This window comes from Rhea pennata, chromosome 11 (genome assembly GCF_028389875.1).
Source record: "Rhea pennata isolate bPtePen1 chromosome 11, bPtePen1.pri, whole genome shotgun sequence".
Lineage (NCBI taxonomy): Eukaryota > Metazoa > Chordata > Aves > Rheiformes > Rheidae > Rhea > Rhea pennata.
In genome coordinates this window covers 7010559-7030249 of record NC_084673.1, presented here as the reverse complement: position 1 = coordinate 7030249, position 19691 = coordinate 7010559, and the positions used below count along the sequence as shown (strand labels likewise).

Below are 19691 nucleotides of genomic sequence, written 5' to 3'. Positions count from 1 at the left end.
TAACATGCCCTTTGTGATAAACTGCATATTGTGTTCAAAAGCTATTGGCCAAATTCAAGGCTGTAAAGGCTGCTTACTGGTCGGAAAAAAGGCGTGAGTAGCAAACTGATGTATGACAAATTACAGTTTTAAATTCAATGCAGTTAAGATGTCAGTTTTTTTTAAAAAAAAAATAATTTGTAACAAGTAAAGTTTTTAAAATAAAAAAAACTTGTCCAGTCTTGCATCTTTCTCTGCCCTTCTTGTATCTCCTTCATACCCAGTGGTAAAATCAATAGGGTTTTTACTCTCCTCTGTGGAAACACTAACTTAACTGAAATATGTACCTTCTGTCATTCTTCACTTTGCTATTAAATTTAGTGCTGAGGATTTCACTGGGATGGTGTCTGTTTATCTCAGCTGAGCTGAAACTGGCCTTTGTCCTTCCCCTGTATGTCTGTGATCCTGATCGCAGCTGCTGGTAATTCAGCACTGGGTGCCAACCTGTTTTCCAAGGGCTGATGCTCAGTTCTGCTGTTCTTGCCTCATTTGTATGACTGACAGGGGAAACTATTGTAGTTTCTGCAGATTACTGTCAGAGGCACTGGGAGTGCTAGGGGTCTTTATTAGCACTGAAGAAGGGTAGATGGAAAAGAAAGGACAACCTCTTTGGGTTTTGACTATTGAAAATGCCATATTACCCTCTAGTGAATATTATTCTGTTGTAATTCCTGTGAATATGCTTTATTGACTGAACAAACCTGGTTTCCTTGAGCTTAGCTCTATGATGGGATATCTCAGAGGTCTGGAATGAAATAACTAGATGGTGTAAGGTGCAGGCAAGCATGCAGGGAAACCAATTCCGTGTCTTTCGTCAGGTTTTCCTAGATATTCTTCACCATGTTCTCTTAGGTTGGAAATCAGATAATAACTTAAACTGAGGTTTAAAACTGAGTTGAGGTCTGATTGTCCTAGAACCAGAGCCCTCAAATGCAGTCCTCAGGGTGCCGTGGGTGGGTGTGCCAGGCGGCCTAGGTTGCGGGCACCTTTGAGATGTCAGGAGTTTGAAGACTCAGGAGAAAGTAGGGGGGCTTTGTCATGGCTTGAAATACTGGGTTTTGTGAACAAGCCTAATGGGGAGCCTCTGTCCAAATTCTCATGCCTTACAGATTAATCCCTTGCTGTGTTTCTGTCTCCAGGTATAAAAGGCAAAGAAGGACGGCAGGCTTCAAGAAATAGTGATTATGCTGTTCCAAAGTTTAAGCACTTAAGAAAATTGCTACTAGCACATGGGCATTTGTATTATGTGAGAATAGCACACCTTGTACAGTATTTCTTCTATAAGGTAAGGGTGTATGTTCAACTTATTTCACTATTTATGCTGTGGACCCCTCTGATAACAGAAGAAAAGTATTGTTTTATAAGATCTGTTTACCTTATAGAGAGAGAGAGATACCTTTGTATGCCTTTTGGCTGAAAGCGATACTTACAGCAGGATGTAAATGTATGACTGTCTTCCAGGGTCTTCTGCAAATACTAGAAGCTTATTGGATTAGTTTTATGGTTGGTAGAAAACTACTGAGAAGAAGGGTTGTATTAGGAAAAATTATTTGAATTTAGATTGAGAAGTTAAACGTACAGTGGGTACGGGTATGCTTCTCTGCTAACATTTGTCTCTTGTTTCTCTAGAACCTTTGCTTCATATTACCGCAATTTTTATACCAGTTCTTCTGTGGCTTCTCACAACAGGTAATTTCTAGTATCACGTCTATAAAGGCAGGATAACAAGTCACAGAATCAATTGTTCTTGTAGAGGCTTGACTTCAGGTCTCCTGTCTCATCCTCACCTACCTTTAGATGACAGTAGGAATATGTCTCAAGAGAGCCACTTATTTTTAAAAAAGTCATTGTTTCTCCAAAAAAATATAGTCCTTGGAGAGTCACAGGAGACATCAAGTATATTAATAGAAACAGCAGCACCAGAGCAACTTTCAAATAGCTGTGATGACTGCTATTTAATCATATTTTTCTGGAGAATGAGCTATAGACTAGACAATTCTGTTACAAAACTTCCTGGAAATGCGGCTGCTGCCTTCAGTGGAGCAGGGAGAGGACAGGGATCTCGGCTGTGCTGTGGCGGCCTGCAAGGCCTCCAGCTACCTCGACCCAGTGGCATTGCATGAAGTGTGAGCCGGATCAAAGGAAACAGTTATTTCGGGCTATGACAAGGAGTAGAAACTTAACGAGTATTTGCAGAGGCAAGAGTTGGAAAAGATTAGTGTTTATGGGGAGGGATTCTTAAAGCAGAATTTCTATCTTATATTACCCCTTCTTCCTCTTTCAAGCCACTGTATGATGCTGCTTATCTTACCATGTACAACATCTGCTTCACATCGCTACCTATCCTGGCTTATAGCCTCCTGGAGCAGCACATCAGCATTGACACACTGACCTCAGATCCACAGCTGTATATGTAAGTACCAAAGGATTCGGTAAGCCCTTAGCGCAACTCCGTTAGCTGTGGCTGAAGTCTTGTTAGTGGAGGGAGTGGCCCATCAGGTATCGTTTGAGCAGATGCACCTGTCCTACACTGGTGAGGTGGCAGCAGCAAACTGCAGAAAAGGCGGTTTCTGCCCTTGGCTGTGCTGCCTCTGTATTAGAGCTGAGCGCTGGGATGTCCGATAGCTGCCTATTTCTGCTCTCTAATTGCATCTGGCCTAGCAAATTCCACTGCAGGGTCTGTGTAAATACTACACCATGGGTGAACTTCTCCACCCACAAGAAAAAGCAAGCTGCAGAGGTGACTTAGGCGCTTGAGCCCAGCAGTGCAAGGGAAGCAGATGACGGAGCGTGTAAGGGATGGAGGGGACATCTGGTTTTCAGGAGAGAAAAGATCCATTAACTTAAGAGGTGAATGTTCCTGCTGTACAGCTCAGGCAGGTAGCTTCTCAGCTGATCCAAACTGATCCTCCCACAGGCTTGTCTTCCCAAGGCTAAATCCCCATTTCAGAGTATGTTGCCCTAGAGCTGTGCTCCTCAGTTCACACGGAGCTTTTGGCCATGTTGCCCGTGGAAAGCACTGTTTAACTTCTGTTTTTACTAGATTGCTTTCCCTCGAATATTTTCTCCTTGCTTGGTTGCAACTGTGGGAGGTCTCAGCTTCTCACAGAAACCCATCTCACCTCCCCCTCAGCCCTGGCTGCAAGCAGGCCAGGGTGCAGCCCTTCAGCGAGGAGCAAGGGAGGTGCTTTTCCCTTTGCTGCCCTGGCCTCGCAGCAAATTTAGACAGCCGGTTATCCGCACTTAGAGAGCACCGGGCTGGGCTGCACAAGCCCTGTCATCGTGGTCACGGTGCACCGTCGGTCGAGGAGGAAGCATGTGCTTCACGCGGCAGTGAAGCACTCCAGCAAGGAGCTGTGTCTTTGCAGGTACCACAGAGAAGTTTTCAGGTACCTTAAGGTATTGTGCAGAAGTTACCTTAAGTATAGAAAAATCAGCAAATGCAACAATGGCTTGAAGACTGGGGAGTTCTGCGCACTTTGGAAATAGGTGCTCAGATGTATGATAGAACTTCTGCATTCTTCCACTCGCATGGCAAGATGCCATTGCATGTATTTTTAATAAATTTGTAATTGAATATTGTTCGGTAAATACCAATAATAACTGGCTACCATGCACTTACCTGACTGGCTGGTGGTCTGTCTGATTGTAGCAACATAGGAATTGAGGGAAAACAGACTAATTGTGCTTTCAGATAGCTTCAGTTTGAATATTCATGACTCTGCATGTGCTGCTGAATACAGAATGACTCCTGTGCCTCTGCTGTATAAACTACTGACTTGCTGCAGTGCAGATCTCTGGTCTGAGGCACTGTAAAAAAGCCTGTTTATGACAAATGCTGCAGGACGTAAACGAGCATGCAAAACAAAGCCTGCAGCGAGGAAGTTCTTTGCATTTTCTCACAGCAGTAAAAACCTCTTACAATCTGTTTTATCCATGCTGCCTGCTCATTTCCAAATTACAGCTTGTTAGAGCATTGTCACTGCAACATCATAAATAAGGTTTGGCAGGGTTTTTAGAAACCAAAATTGTAAGAGTCCAGAGCTACACCTGTTTGCAAGATGCATCATGCTGAAAATTGATGTATTGCTTAAACAGTTAAGAAAAAAGACAAAAGAGTGAGAATTTTTATTATTGCCATAAACATGCTTCCATCCCCATTAAGCTTCAAATTTTAAATAAGATAGTCTGAGAAGATCCTGATGTAGGAAAAATGGTTCTTTTAAACTGGAAGTGATTTTGAAAGTTGGGGAAAGACTTCTTGTACAGTATTTCCTTTCTGCATCTAGTCACTGTGTTACGCGTGTGGCTTCAAGGCACGGTCAAACCCACACATCCCTGAAGCCCCCATGTTGATTCAGCGGTCAGTTGTAATGCTGGGGGTCTGCAGAAAGGACCAGAAGAACTAGAAGTAGCTTTAGGATTTTTCAGGCTCAGCTCTTGCAGCTCAGCTAGCTGAGCAGAGGACATTCATTTCTGCAGTGAGAGCATCGCTTGTTTTACTGGTGCTTTTCACGAGGTCACTAGAGAGCACTGTAAATATCACATCAGTTTGCTGCTGAAATGCTAGCTCTTATTCCTGTGTTCAGCCAAAAACCTTCTGCTAAAGCTGCTAAAGCACCTGCCACCTAATCTAGTAGGTTATTTTCAGCCTGTGCAGGAAAATGCCAGTTCCAAGAACTGGACTTGCTCAAAGGATGAGTTTGTGTATGCAGCAAAGAGGGGGAGAACGTCACAGATTCCTTGCTAAATAAAAAAAAAAAAAAAAATCTGTATCATTGCCCTGTTTGAAAATTCAGCAGTTAATCTCAGAGACCATTGGCAGCACAGGAGCTGTAGGAGAGACCAGGCCAGTGCTCTTCGGGTTTGGAGTGGGTTGGGCTTTGATCTGACTCGTCTAGAGGTGATAGACAAACCGATTAACTTGTCGAACATCTTATGATCCCTTATGACCAGCAGTTATATGTAACAAATGCTGTTTGTGCTCTGTATACTGGCCGAAATGTGTGTGTTTTCCCTCCGTGTCCCCTAGAGCAAGGGCCAGCTCCAAAGCCCGTTGAACCTGGCTGCGACGGGCTTTGCAGCAGGTCCTGAAAGTGACGGTGATTTTCTTGTTACTCCGTTTCTTGACAGGAAAGTTTCTGATAATGCAATGTTGCAATGGAGGCCTTTCTTATACTGGACCTTTCTGGGCGCCTTTGAAGGACTCGTGTTTTTCTTTGGGGTTTATTTTCTTTTTCAAAATTCGTCATTGGAAGATAATGGAAAGGTAACAACAACAAAAAAGAAGAGAAAGATGAGTGTTTCTTTTGTGCCTGCCTTTTCTCTGTGCCTTACAGCAAAAAATCTACATGCTTAATCAGTGCGGTGTGTCTGGAGTCTTGTCCGGCGGTGCAGCATCGCTTATGGTGTGACTCTGTAGCAAATGCTGAAAGTGAAGCGGCTTCCCGCTCACCATGGAAACAGCATGGAGATGGTTGCGCTCTCTAGGCAAAATAGCAAGTCTTGCAAGCAGCTTTTTTCGAAGCTGGTGCTGCCTCTGAGCCTTGCATGGAGCTCCGGCCCTTTCCTGCGCGGCTCCCGGGGCACGGCGAGAGCTGCCAGCGCTGCCAGTGAGGGACGTGCCCAGCAAAGCAGGGCACGTGCTCGCGGGGTTACAAGCGATCGAGCGGGCTCACGTTAAGACGCTGCCTGTCAGCTGGGACGTGGCAACGGGCAGGATGCGTGCTGCGCCCGCTCCGAGGCGCGATGCGAGCCGCCCTTCCTCCTCTGCGATGGGGAAGGTTGGTGCTGAGGGTTCGCTGTCGTTTTAAGCCAGCCTAAGTTAGCACTGCTGTTTTTTTAAAAAAATAATAAAGTAAACAGGTGCTTGGATGTGCCACGTGCACGGGGGCAAGCGTGTGCACAGCCCCGTGAGCGAGGAGGAGGAGCAGGTCCCCCTTAACTCGCATGCAGGGGCGTAAGTAAAAAACTCCTCTGGCTGGCTAACCCGGGGGGATCCGGAGCCCGTGCCCGGGATCACGGGCGCAGGAGCCCCGCTGCCATGCGCGGGGGTCCGTCCGCTCCCGGGACGCCTCCCCCGGGATCGCGCAGCGCCTCGCCAGGTCGCAGCTGACACGGTAACTTCTTTATGCCATCGCTTGTGACCCTTGAAAATAGCCCAGCTTTTTTAGAGTAACACTTGGAGAAAATATCATAAAATTTTGCATATGTAAATACCTGTCTTGCATAAACCCTAACGTTTATGGCCTCAGCTATATGCAGTCAGTGCCTGTATTGCAAGTGCAGTGCCTTTCTGTATTACAGCCGTTCTGGTTGTATTTGAATAAAACATTTGGTCATCGATACCTTCTGCAAATGCCTTGAGAGGTCAAGTCTTCGTGGCACTGAAATTAGATACGTGGTTATGTCCTGTTTTGTAAACACTAATGCCTGTAGAAACTGCTACCAGCAATTGTTCGTAATATCCATGTATGTTTGATTGAATCCTTTTTTGCTCCTATAGATTTAATTTTTTGCATTTTTTAGAAAACTTTTACATTTCATTTTCTGTTTTAATGTATGCATTCAGATCTTGACAGCCTTTGGTAAGCATCTGTCCCATTCATTGCCATCATTTGGATTTATATACAGTATCTGCTTTTCTTTGTTGTGCATAGTCCCTAGTATCTACAAACTAAAACAATATATTCTAGTGCAAAACAGTGCCCTTTGGTGCATTCTGCAAATGGGAATCAAACACCATGATACATACAGGTGCGCTGCTGGTTTTGTGCTATGAGAAAGCAGAAACTGAGTAAATTACCAAGAAACCATTAAATATAAGTGGTCCAAATGACTTGTATTCTTGATCAACATTGCTGTTAGTAGGAGACTGTATTTGTCACTGTCGCAACGCTGGGTTAATGGTTTGTGTGGTCCTGCATGGCGCCGGGTTGGCGAGAGGGAGCTGGTTGCGTGCGAGCGGCTGGTGCCTGTCCGAGTGCTTGAATCCGGAGCAGCAGTCCCTCTCCACTGAGTCGTGCCCACGCTAGTTCTTGCTTGCGTAGTTTCTCTGTCATTTTTACTGTTTCTTTCAAGCAACGTGGACCAAGATACACGTGGGAATGTAAAACTGTTTTTCAGGTTTTCGGCAATTGGACCTTTGGAACTATTGTCTTCACCGTGTTAGTGTTCACCGTCACTCTGAAGGTTAGGCTTCTCCTTTCTTTTTCAGTCGTTTGTTTGCAGTCATCTCTCAATGCATGTATGTGCACTGTGGTATAAAATCATGTACTCTGTGCTGTAATATATTGAAGATAACTTCTGTGAATATTTTTTTTCTCAATCATTTGTTCTTCCCTATAGGCCGAACTTTCTAGAAAGTTTCTTCACTGCTGTCCTTGTGTAGCTTATGGTCTGTGCTTGTGCAAGAAGCATTTCTGTGTGTTGCTAAGTTTTCCTGTTCTTGTCCTCTTCAGAGATCTCCAGTTGGGTTCAATTGCCTTTCACTCATTTCCTCCCCCCCCCCCCCCCCCAGTCCCCTTCACCACTTTGGCCTTCAGCTCAGAAGAGATGAGAGGTACAAGGGGATACTTGGGTTTGTCCACCCCGGCTCAGCTGCTGCTGGCGGCATGGGGATCGCTAAAGCGCATCTGTCAAACACTGCTAGCAAATCCACTTTGTTTCCTGGAGCTTTCCAGAATGAACAGCTCATGAGACCTTACAATAGGGCTCTCCTGTTTAGTGCAGGAGAGCAGGTGGTGACTGAAGGCAATTACAACCACCCGGACCTTCAGACTCTTTTTTCTTGCTGTAGCATCAGAGGGTACATCAAAGTTACTCTATTAAAAGTGTCAGTTGCAATTAGGAACTCTGTTCCCTTGTTGATGCTGTGGCAATTTATACGTATTGAAGATATTTTCCCCCTTGTGCGTATGCAGAGCAGTAGCTGACTTGGGATACTTCAACGTTGCAGTGAAAGCAGTCAAATTTCATGTAAACACAGCTGACCTCTAATGCCGTTTTTATTTTATTTGCACAGCTAGCGTTAGATACTCGATTCTGGACGTGGATGAACCACTTTGTGATTTGGGGCTCCCTGGCCTTCTATGTGTTCTTCTCGTTCTTCTGGGGAGGCGTCATTTGGCAAGTACAGCCCTGCTTTCCGTGGCCCTTCCGCAGGGGAGTGCGTGGCGCTCGCCTTGGGGGGCGTGGGGGCGGCGTCCCCCTCTTCGGGCCGTGCACAGGTTGTGGAGGGCAGGGCGTTTGCAGCCACGGTAAGCGCGTGTTAGCCCGCTGCACTGAAGGGTGGCAGGTCCTGCTGGGTTTTGGGGGGCTCCAGCGCTCACGCGGGGAGGTTCTCACTGGAAAGGAGAACGGTGTTAGTGAAGTGGGTGAGGAAAAGGGTCTTTGTGGATGTGTGGATGGGAAAGGAAGGAAAATGTGATGGTGGGGAAGAAGCGCAGCGACACAGAGGGGCAGGGCCCAAGGGAGGCCGGGGGGCAAGGAGCTGGGGCCCAGGCAGGCAGCGCCGCGGGGCGAAGGAGCGAGGGGCAGCAAAGATGCTGCTGCTGCAAGTCTGGCTCTGAGTAAGTGGAAAAAGCCCTCACTGATTTCGGCATGAGCAGGATTTTAGGTGGAATGGCTGGCAAAACAGGCAAGCACAGTAAATTACAATGATTAGTCAGCTTTCTGTTTCATGTGCTAGAGCAGATGTGTGTGTTCACCTTCATAGTAGACAGCACCTCCAGTTTCGCTCGCGTATTTTTCCTTGGGCTAATGCCATGAGTCACTGGCTAGATACTTAACCCAGCAGCCTGCTCATAAAGAAGTGGAGCTGATTTAAGTGTCTTGATTTGGGGCCACAGGCTTTGCTTAGCTCTTCAGTTCATAATAAACAGATTTAGATCTGAAATCTAGCCAGCTCTCTTTCTTTACACTGAAATGTGTGAGTTTTCCACTGGAGTGTTTAATTTACATAGCGTGGTATTTTAAGCTAATGCTAAACAGCAAAATGCTTCAAAATCCCTGTTATTTATTTATGAGGCATTTTTCACAGGTATCTGCCCTCAAGGGAGGTAGAAAAATGCAGATAACCTGCTGGGACCTAAAGTCTGCATTTCCACCATCAAAAGCAAATATGAAGCTTTAGCCAAGTCCAAAGCTGAAATAAAATGATCTATTTTCCGATAAAGTGAAACTTATTTTTCAGTAATAATACTGAATTTGGTGATACTAATTCAAATTGCTCCCCATTCCCAAATAAAATAAATGTGGAAGGTGCAAAGCTACATAGTATAAAATGACATTTCAAAAGACAGGACATTCCTTTTACATTTAGAAGTGGTCTTCCTGCTTAGAGTTGAAAGCATCTCTAAAGTTAATGTCGAAACTGGGAGAAGAGAGAGAGAAATATGTGAGCACTTTCAAAGTGCCAAAGGTGGCTTTTTGTCTCAACTAAGACCCAAACAAAAATTTCTACAACACTAAGTTTCATTTTCTTAATAGGCTCTTAAGCCTTGTGCGTATTACTTACAGAAATCCCTCTTTCAGAAGTGGCTTGGGCACTTGCTAAATGTTTGTTCCAATCCTTTCTTCCTCTAAAATGAAGCTAGTGGGGAACATGATAATAGGAAACACACAGATAATGCTGAAGACTGATAGTTTGAAGAGTGAAGTTGCTTCCTAGATATTGCTATTTAGAAAAGTAACTGAGGTGTTATAATAGCAGAAAGATGTGCTTTGCAAATGCATGTGCCTCTTATAAAATGAGATGAAAATCTGCAGATCTTAAGTGCAGTTGTCTTTGCTTTCTGAAACCAATTTGGAAAAGATTCGGGATTAATTATAATTAGAGAGTCTATTTTTAGAGAACCTAGAGTTCCTGGACAGCTGGGAAAGGCCCTTCACAAGCATCTGCTTGCTCTGAGGTTAGCTTTTCTCCTGATGGAGCAAGTACTTGACTTCCTGTTCCTTTTCCTGCTGGAAAGATCAGCAGTAACAGCCCCATGGTGTGGTGAACTGAACTGTGACTTGAGTCTGACTGCTCTAAGTCTTGAGTAACTTGATGCTTCAAGAATAAATGTGCATTTAAGTTGATCAAACAGAAAGAGAGGAAAGGAGGGAGATAAAGAAAAGGTGAGCACTGGGACTATAGAAAAAAGTGTTGCAAGAGAATGAAACAGCTGCAGAAGGAGGGAGGAGGAGGAGCAGTGGCCTTGGAAACCCGGATGAAGGTAGCTCATTGTGTTGAGAAGGATCTTGAAAGCATGAAGTGTTTGGATGAAGGTAAGAGAAAAGCAGGGGTAGCCAAAGATGCTGGTGTGGAGCTCAGGAGACCCCGACCAAGGGTTGGAGAAATGCTCACTAAATGATGACTGGGCTGAGACATGGGAGGAAGGGGCCTGTGCTAAGAGGGAAAAGTACCAAAGCCGACTTGGGAGATTTTTGAGACAGCCCTCAAGAATCAGAGCAGCTCAAAGCAGAGGATGCAGGTTTGGTGGAAAAATGGATGGTGCGTTTCTGTGCAGACTGTACCTGCCTACATCTGTAAGGGAGGTTGTACAGCTGGTGGCTTGATCTGGATCTTCCTTTGAACATGACCTAGTTGAAAAACTGTGCAGCTGGTTGAGTTAACTAGAATTTATTGTATCTTTTCTTTTTCAGGCCTTTCTTGAAGCAGCAAAGAATGTATTTTGTATTTGCCCATATGCTGACTTCTGTTTCCACATGGCTGGCAATAATTCTCCTGATTTTTATCAGCCTTTTCCCAGAAATTCTTCTAATAGTTTTAAAAATCATAAAAAAGAAAAAACATCAGGTAAGGAACAAGATCATATACTACACCTTTTTTATTTATAAAAAGTCTCTCTTAAACATCAGATGAACTTGTAATAATACTGCGTACCATTCACATTTTGAGGAAGGTTTTCTAGAGTCTCATTTTGCTCTTTCACATGCCAGAAATGTCAAAAAGCTCAGCTAAAAATACTGCCTAGACATGTAGCAAGGAGAGACTCAACCAGTGCCTTTTCTTAGTTACTTTGACTGCTTGCAAAACTTCTCTCATTTAAAAAAGGGGGGGGGGGAAGTACAGTAACCCTTTTCCAGCCTCATCTGAGCATGAAAACAGCATGTTGTGTCCTCAAAGCTACTAGTTTTTATGTCAAGGAACGTACTGAAGATGTTTTCCCCGCATGTGGCCTCCAGGTGCCAGCGCAGGGGAAGTGAGTCAGGCTGTGTCAGGTCCCTCAGCCCCCTTTGGTAGCCTGGGGCTTGCAGAATGGCGTTGGCCAGCTGTAGCCAGCTGGTACCGAAAGCCTTCTGGGCTTGTGAAGGGCCGTCCGCTGGTGAGGAGGGCCCGTTCTAGAAACGCAGACCATCTCCTGGAAGCTTCCTCGGTGCCCCCGCGCGTGCTGAATGCCGGCGCCGCAGCGGTCGGGCGTTGCGCGGGAAAGCTTGCCCTCCCTTGCCACGCGCTTGGCCATGGTGGCTCCACCGGCACCGGCAAACGCTCCCCTGGGGCACCGCGACGGCTTTCGGGAAGCGCGGAGTAGGTGACGCTACCCCACAGCGGTGTCCTGATCCGGTGCCTTGTGCCAACAGGACTGCATGGAGGTCATCTGGCCCAGCTTGGGCCGGAGCTGGTGTCCAGTTGAACGATGAAACCTACTTCTCAAGTAGTAAAGCTCGAAGTAGGCTTCTCCCTCGCAGCTTTTACAGCCTGTGAGGTTTCAGTGCACTTTCTTCACCTGGGATAGCTTATTTCTACATAAGGATGAAAGGTGATGATTACCTTGGTTAAATAATGTATTTCCAGTAAAATTTGAAGTCGTCCCCCCCCCATAGCGTTTGAAGTAGAAGCTTGGCACAGTATCAGTGGAGTAAAACACGTGTCTGCAAAATGCAAAAATTAACTCAGTCTGCATTCCTTTCAACTTTAAATACTGTTGAATTATTGGAGAATGAATGTTATTTTTTCCTATTAACTGTTATTTAATAGCTTCTAGATTGATGCCTTGATTAAATGGGAAAGAAGTGATTTGGTCTTGGCAATACGTTTGAAGTAGCAACTCTGTAAAATGCCTGAAGCAGATACCAGCTGTAGATGTCTGTAGTGGTAGTCAGAAACCTAAGTCAGTCACCTAATTTTTTACAAGGTTTCTGAGAATAGGCAGATGACTTCAGGTTGAGACGCCTTTTGAGAATCCTAATCTTAATATTTACTCTCAAGGGGAACATCCAAGTGAAAATGCAGATTGTGTAGGTTCCTGATGCTGCAGCTGGGCAGCTGAATTTCAGAAGCAAATGCTGATGCATGCATGTCCTGGTCCCAAAGATGGGGGGATTGAGGCCCTGTTAGTGGGAGTTTGCCCTTGACTTCTGTGGGACAAGTCCCCCTGTAATGTAACGCACCAGCTTTGCTCGGCCTCTATTAAAGTTGCTGCATGGAGGAGTCCTTAATGGCAAGGCGCATGCGTATTTTCCTTGGTTTCTGCCTTTCTCTTTCTTGTACTGCAATTTTCTGTCCTTTGTGCTATTGTGAACTAGGTAACGAAGCACCTTCCTTCCTCAGGAACATCCACTATCTTCATGCTTTCTCAAACTTCCAGCAATCACAGCTTTTCTTGGAGCGAATAAGGTGATTTCCTTTCGTAGTCAGTACATGTTGCTTGCTCTACTGCTTTTTCCTTCTTTTAACTCCTTACCGCTGAAAACCTATGTTTAGATTTGCTCACCCAGCAAGAGCCTGCTTTCCCCCCTCTGCTTCGCTTCAGTTTAAATCTGGTGTTTAGATGTGTTTTGTCGGTCTCATTCCCTTTGTCTCCAGCTGCTCAGGTCCACGCGAGTTGTGTTGGGTGTGCTGAGCTTGTCATGCTCAGCACCTCAGTGGAGCTGGCATCAGCTGGGGATGTTTGTCTCTGACCAGGTCCTTAGCTGGGGTAGATGGTGCATGTCCCTGGAAGCCGGCAGCACTGTGTAATATGTTCTGGTTGTGGAGCTGTCTCCTGTTACCAGTAGCTATGCTCTGTGTCCCCTCAGTGGTTCCACGTTTCAGTGGATGAGATGATTTTTTTAAAAAAAATTCTCTGAAGTATAGAGCAGAATGGACTCGTTTTTGATTATCCTCTGGATGACTTGGCCAACAGCTCAGACTTGTTTGATCCAGTGGGAACTTCCCAAGTGCCTTCCTGTGCCTGGTAAATAACATTGGTTAATGCTGCAGTTGTTCTTCATGCAAATAAATAAGCCAGTGCACTCAGCTGTCACACCAAGGGACAGTCTCAGAGACTGGTGGCCATCTGCCTACGCCTTTGAAAAACCTAGCTGCTGTTAGTCATCATGACATTTAGGGAGGAGGTGTTGCTGCACTTCTTGTGACACCGCTTAGCTAGCTTTGGAGGTGCGTGTGTCCGTGTTGTTCCACCGTTGGGCAGGTTAAAGTGCTGGGTGTGCTATAAGTATTTTTGCCTCACCATTGCAGAGCAGTAGGAAGGCGCGTGACCTGCGGTCGGCCAGACCTTCTGTCACACCGCTGCTTTTAAGAACGTTCTCAGATGAATCTAATGTATTGTAACAGGTACCCTGCCGCCAGGAATGGGGATGGCTTTAAAAGGCATCGATTAACCAAACGTAACCCCCAAATCAATTAAACTGTGGTTCTTATAATTGTCTTTACTATTGGTATGGGGCACCTGTCCTTGTGAAATGGAGATGCAATGTTTGGGATACATTTTAATTTGGGGATTTTGTTCTGTTGAGCCTTTTCAGAATCTCATACGTGCACAGATCCTCTTGCACTGAAAGGTCGCACTGTGCATAAATGAATCTTCAATGTAGCTGATACTTGAGTGTAACAATAACAGACACCTTAGCATGATTCACTGATAGTATCCTCAGATTAACAGTGATTGTAAAAGCTGACACTCATATATTTACAATGAAGTGTTTCAAATCTCAACTATTAAAATGATTCCAGTATTGCATCTGAATAGTACCAAAATCCCTTTTTTCAGGGTGCATGCTGTTCTGTCGGAGAGAAATAAGTAAATTTTAATCCATCTGCATAGATTTAAACTAAATGTATGTACTTGTCTGTGTATGTCAACATATTGTACAGCAGGCATGTCTCTGTGTCCATATGCATATATACACAGAGCATCCTAGTACACGTTTTTTGATTGTAAACATTACAGTAAGCAAATAGCTGTACATCTAGTTACAGAAAGAAGTAAAAATGCCTAATTGAATTCACAATTTAGCTTTCACGTGGAATGTTATGTAGCTGTGTGGCTGCAAACAAAATGTTATGTAGCTGCAAACAAAAAATTACAAATTTTCTGTAAACCTCTCATGCCTTCGTACCCATGTCTGTGGGTAAAGAAGTCATTTAATCATATTAACAGCAGGTAAAACAGACCATTCTCCCGACCTCTTAAGTGTTGTTTCTTCTGCGGGTGTTAGCCTTGCGGTTGCCCGGTCGCGGAGCCCGTAGCGAGGGGAGGACCGAACGTTAGGTGGAGCTCGCTGCTGGGGACGGGCGCGGGACGCGCTCCGGCTGGGCTGGAGCGGGAGAGGACAGCAAGGCAGAGGCTGCTGCTTAGACTCTCTGCGGTATTTTGCAAACCGTGCAGATTCATTTAGCATACTCTTTATTTCTTCCTTTGTGAATGAAATTTGGCATTTTTATTATGATCTAATCATTCCTCTATAAAAACTTAACTTTCTTTGCTAAAAATTAACAAGGAAAAAAAGGTTATGACTTGGGGAATGTAACAGTTACAGTACCTGTGTGTTTTCCTTCTGATTTTTGCAGACTGGCCCCTTTGATCTGCCTAGGTTAATGTCATACAAACGCATAGAGAATGGTTATGTGAAGACTGAAGATGCTGTTACTAACTTGGTAGAAAGATATCCTCTCAGGATACTGTAAATGCTTTGTACAAACACTGCATTTGGTCATGCTGTAGGGGAAAAAACCCGTATTTTTAACCTAACAGTTCTCATAAAAATTACCAAGAACTGTGAGCAGCCTTGCTGATAAAGCAGTAGCCAGGACACGGGGCACAGTACCCATTTGCCTTGGTCTTGTTGCCCTCCCTCCCCGCCCCCCACCTCCAAAAATCTTCTAAATGAAAAAAAATCTTCTAAATGAAAAGTCTGTGTAACTGGAGGCTGAGGAAGCATCTTTGGAAATTCTTCAAAAGCAATGTGGACAGAGTGCAGAAGAGAAAGAGGAGCATCATCCTGTTGAGCATGGTGGCCACCGCTGCCCGAGAGTGATTTGCTGTCCAAGCCTCTTGCTTTGCCTGACCAAAGAAGCAGTGTGGACTGTAGACCCGCTCTCAGCCCTGTCCAGCTCCCCAAAGGCATCGTGAAAAGACCCCTGGTCTGGCATGGGAGTTGGGTTGCATGGTGTCAAGGTGCCCAGCTCAGTCTGGTGGCTTCCTCCTGCCTTGGGCTGTGTCCGCATCCAGCTCTGCAGATGGACGATGACCCTCCGCCATGCTGGGTCTGGATGGAAAGCATGAAAGCCTGGGAGAAGTCCTCACTGGTGCTGTGGGGTGTCCGGTCAGATGTCCTTCCTCTGGCAGCCAGTGTGGTTAGGAGTGACCTGTGATTGTTGAGGAGCAGTGTGGACAGCCGCTGTGCCAGGGAAGCGCCGAAGTTCTCGTGCTGCCCGTTGACTCCTTTGCCCACAGGCTCCTTCCTGAAGGAAGGGGAAGAAATGATAATTTTCCCTGGTGTTTTGGAAAGGTGCAAGAAGCGTTCACTCTGACCGCTTTCTCGGTCAGGAAAGAAGCTCACCAATTGTGTTGTGCCGGAATTTGAGCCCAGTTTTTCCTGGGCTCCTGTGGCTGCTTTCACATTACTGCACTGTGCAGTTGCTTAAACACTTTACAGGCCTGAATGACAGTGCTGCCCTTGGACAGTCCCAGGGACGTGGACTGTGCCTGTCCACACTCACAGGCATCAAACTGCATCCTGAGTTATTTGCACTAAGAAAAAAAAAAAGTCATTTAAAAATAAAAGGAATATGTTAGTCTGATCTCATTCCTTTTATACTTGGTTTTTAAATTGGCATGTCCTTTTTAAATCCACCTTTACTAAGATAGGGAGAAACTATGTTTTGTTTCTTTTTAGGTTGTAAATATCACATGTGCGTAGTGGAGAGGTGGGATGCCCAACTCTCTCATACTTCAGATGTGAAAAATGCAGTTTTAAAAATTGTTTTAAGTCATAAATGGTCATGGGAGCAGCTTGTGTGCCGCTGTCACTTGATACTAAGGTTTATCCTCATGCTGAGTCCCCTTTGCCCTGTCTAGTACAATCTGCTACTGGCCAGAGGTCTGCATGGCAGCTAGAGGAAATACTGTGATAAGCATCCACATCTAATTTCAGAGGTATTATAAACCCTACGCTGCAGACGGGTCCGGCTCCCCTCGTGTTTCTCTGAGGCTCCGTTGTATTTTCACGCAAAGCAGCAAGAATTGGGACTAGGCAGAGCGTTCCCTTCGTCCGGTTCCGCTAAGCGGCGGGCTGCTGCCTCTGGAGAGCTGCTCCTCTTGGTCTTGCACCTCTTGGTCTCTGGCCGGCCACCCGCGAGGTCCGACTGCGGCGCAAGCAGGACCCGGATCGCTCTCCGACACGAGCTGCAGGCGAACGCTGACGTACGGGCCGAGGAACCTGCCTGGGGATGAGTCACGGAGCAAAGGGGCCGCAGAGCCTGGACGGACGGACGGACGGGCCGGCTGCGCTCCGCTCGGCGCCGGCGGGGCTTGCTGTCGCCCTGCCGGCAGCCACAGCTCGGCTCCTTGCTGCATGCGAGTGCAGAGCTGTGCTTCCAGCATGCCTGCCGTGGGCAGAGCTTTCTGCTTTTTCCTTTTCCTAGCTCCTCGCGTGGACCTAGAATTCAAGCTGCAGACCTTGGCCAATTCTCAACGTTTTATTCCTAAAATGTGGTGCCTACAGATCAAGTACGCGATGAAAACAAGGAAGATGCACTCTATATGCCAAATCTAACCTTTCTCCTTAAATATACACTTGCTGTCTTCTGTTTACATAACCTTTAAAATGGGGGCACTGAAACATGTAATTCCTGTGATTCAAAACCATTCCAAGCCTGGATCGTCCCAAGTCTGACAACCTGCTTCTTGGTTTGTTTTGTGTTATATTCAACTTCTAGGGTCAAGCTCTGTTCCCGTGAAGACTCACCCAGAGGTTTTGCCACTGATGTTACGTACAGGGAACAGAACGAAGCTTGCAGTGTTTTGGTATGTATGAACTGTACTGCTAAAGCCACTTACGCGGGCTAAATTCTGCAGCCTGTTGTAAGACAAGAGCCATCTGTGAACCAAGCCTTTTTCTTCCCATTTACAAGTATCCAGTATCAGTATGGAGTAAACTATTTGCCGTAGCTGTGCGCTTAAACCGAAGGCCCGTGTAAGCTGCTGAAACGTGGGCTGGGGTAAACGTGGAGTGTCTTGAATGCCAGCTCTTTTGGGAAACGCACGTTTTCTCGGACTCGGATCTTCAGCTGTTTTGGCGGCGTAGGGTGGCGGTGCCGGGACAGCCTCGCTCCAGCAGAAGCGCTGGTTGTCCTGGTTTGGAAACGGCAGAAAGGAAATTTCTGGTGCTGCAGATGCGTTGTGAAATGTGAGGAAACAGGAGACCAAACCTGGAGTTAGAGGAGAAGGAAAGTGGTGATAGTGGCTGTAAAGTATCAGCCAGCAGGACGCGAGAGCGGCAGTAATTTGACAGTAATACTGTGATTTTTCCTGTAAAACAATACAAGCTGCACTGTTGCTGTGCTCTTTAGTGAACTAAAAGGTCAGTACAGGCTTATCGGTGGAAAAACTTGAAGGAAAAAGGCTAGGGTTTTTGCTAATAATTCACTGAAGTTTAATCACTGGTTAGTGACTCTGAAAGATAAGAAAAGTAATTAAGATTCCCTCTGAAATTTTTATGTGATAATGGGAAAACTTGATGTAGTCATAACTACTTTTCAAAAAAAAAACTAATTTTCATTGTTATGAGAATATTATAAATGACTTGGAATTGCATAAAAGCTTAAAATTGAATTTGTATACCTACTTACAGTTGAAAACCATACCTAATATTGCTCTGTTCATCCAATTTCCCAGCCATGTTTTTTTTTTTTTTTTTTTTTTTTTAACACCATGTAGTATATAGAAAGTGTAAATTATATACAGGCAATGAGAAGATACATTTTCAGCTTCTTGCAAAAAAATGGACTGCAACCTTACGTTTTTTCACTCAAAAGCAATTTTATACATTTATGTTGCTTTATATAAAAGAGATTGAATGTGAATGTTACCTTTTATGAATGCAACTTGCTCTTTTTTCATTACAGAAACTTTTGTTTGAAGTAATCAAATAAACTTTGGTATGTTGTTCTGATTAATATATATATAATACACACCTTTGTCTGTCTTATTTCCTTGGATGCCGCTTTGGCAATGGTTTATGGTTAGGCTATGGCAGTACTTGGAGGACTGTCAGCATTTTCCCTGAGTGCTGGGTTAAATCAACAAGGCTGCACTCATGTCTTTGCAGTACCTCCAGCATTTCCCACAAGAGAGAACACCAAGCTGCAATTTTATTAGCAATTTTGCTGGTGATAGGTGCAGCAGATACCTGGTTTATGCATTCTGAACCCATTTCCCTAAAAAAAAAAAAAAAAAAAAAAAAAAAAAACCCCAATCTGTCAAAATAAGGAAGTAAGTCTTATGAATTAGGTGACTGCACTTTTCAGAAGCACTGAACTCTGGACTTCAACTGATGAGGACATTTAGCCACCAGGTAAGAGGAGGCAGGTCCACGCGCCCAGTTCCATCTGTGCAAGAAGACTGGTTTTCCTATTGCTGTATGTTGGCTTTGTGCATCATGGCTTCGTGTAATAAATAGCTATTTTTCAGTTCAAAGCCTAGGAACACACGGACAAGGATTATTCTGTGGTTTGTAGCTCCACCTGGAGCTGGTGTAACACAGGCTAGGTTTTTGCATTGATAAAATTTCAACAATGTAATGAAACTATTAGAGCAAGAATCATGCTGTTTGTATAACATTAAAAAAAAAAAAAAAAAAAAAAACATAGATTTACTTATTTTTAAGAACACCGATCTGGTTCAAACCGAAATGTTCATAACAAAACGGACAGTCAGTTTGAAAAATTGTTTTGACTCCTTCAATATATTCAGCTCCTATGAGCTACTGTAGGACAGATGGCTGTGCTATTTAAAACAAATTACAACCTTTAAGAAGCTTGTACTATTGGAAACTAGATACACACACTGAGAATCTTAATAGCCTATGTTGAGTGATAGTGAAGATCATCTAAAGAATTGCAATGACTTTTACTCTAAACTGCCTCTCCAGGCAGACTGCATGGAAGTAGGAAATGTAAGTGATGCAGGACTTCCAGGAATCACAAGGGGCTTCAGAAAGCACCAACTATTTAAAATATCTGTGTCGCACTTCATATTAGACAGGAGAAGCTCTGTAATGCTGTGATTTTTAAGCATAGCAGAATATTTTTTTCTTTTTTGGAAACTTGGCACAAAAAATAAAGCACGAGCCGGCCTGGGGCTGCGGCCGTGCGAGCCGGGGCTGCTGGGCACGCAGAGGTGCGCCCGTGCGCCTGCGTTCGC

The 19691-nt window shown here is 44.9% G+C and overlaps 1 protein-coding gene across 8 annotated transcripts in view; it reads left to right on the top strand.

The window, feature by feature from the left end:
• ATP11C (ATPase phospholipid transporting 11C) overlaps positions 1 to 18187 on the top strand; it is a 66616-nt gene extending 48429 nt beyond the window's left edge. For 3 of the 8 annotated variants that reach the window (XM_062585004.1, XM_062585003.1, XM_062585005.1), the window contains exons 22-30: positions 1179 to 1324; positions 1669 to 1728; positions 2325 to 2452; positions 5173 to 5308; positions 7165 to 7230; positions 8063 to 8166; positions 10687 to 10840; positions 12596 to 12661; positions 14837 to 18187. In XM_062585004.1, the coding sequence (XP_062440988.1) occupies positions 1179 to 1324; positions 1669 to 1728; positions 2325 to 2452; positions 5173 to 5308; positions 7165 to 7230; positions 8063 to 8166; positions 10687 to 10840; positions 12596 to 12661; positions 14837 to 14953 (977 nt within the window). In that variant the 3' untranslated portion in view covers positions 14954 to 18187. Of the gene's footprint in view, positions 1 to 1178; positions 1325 to 1668; positions 1729 to 2324; positions 2453 to 5172; positions 5309 to 7164; positions 7231 to 8062; positions 8167 to 10686; positions 10841 to 12570; positions 12662 to 13504; positions 13601 to 14836 lie in introns of those variants that run through there. The other 5 variants (XR_009959619.1, XM_062585006.1, XM_062585009.1 and 2 more) reach the window with 5 other exon arrangements.
• The last annotated feature ends 1504 nt before the right edge of the window (positions 18188 to 19691 follow it).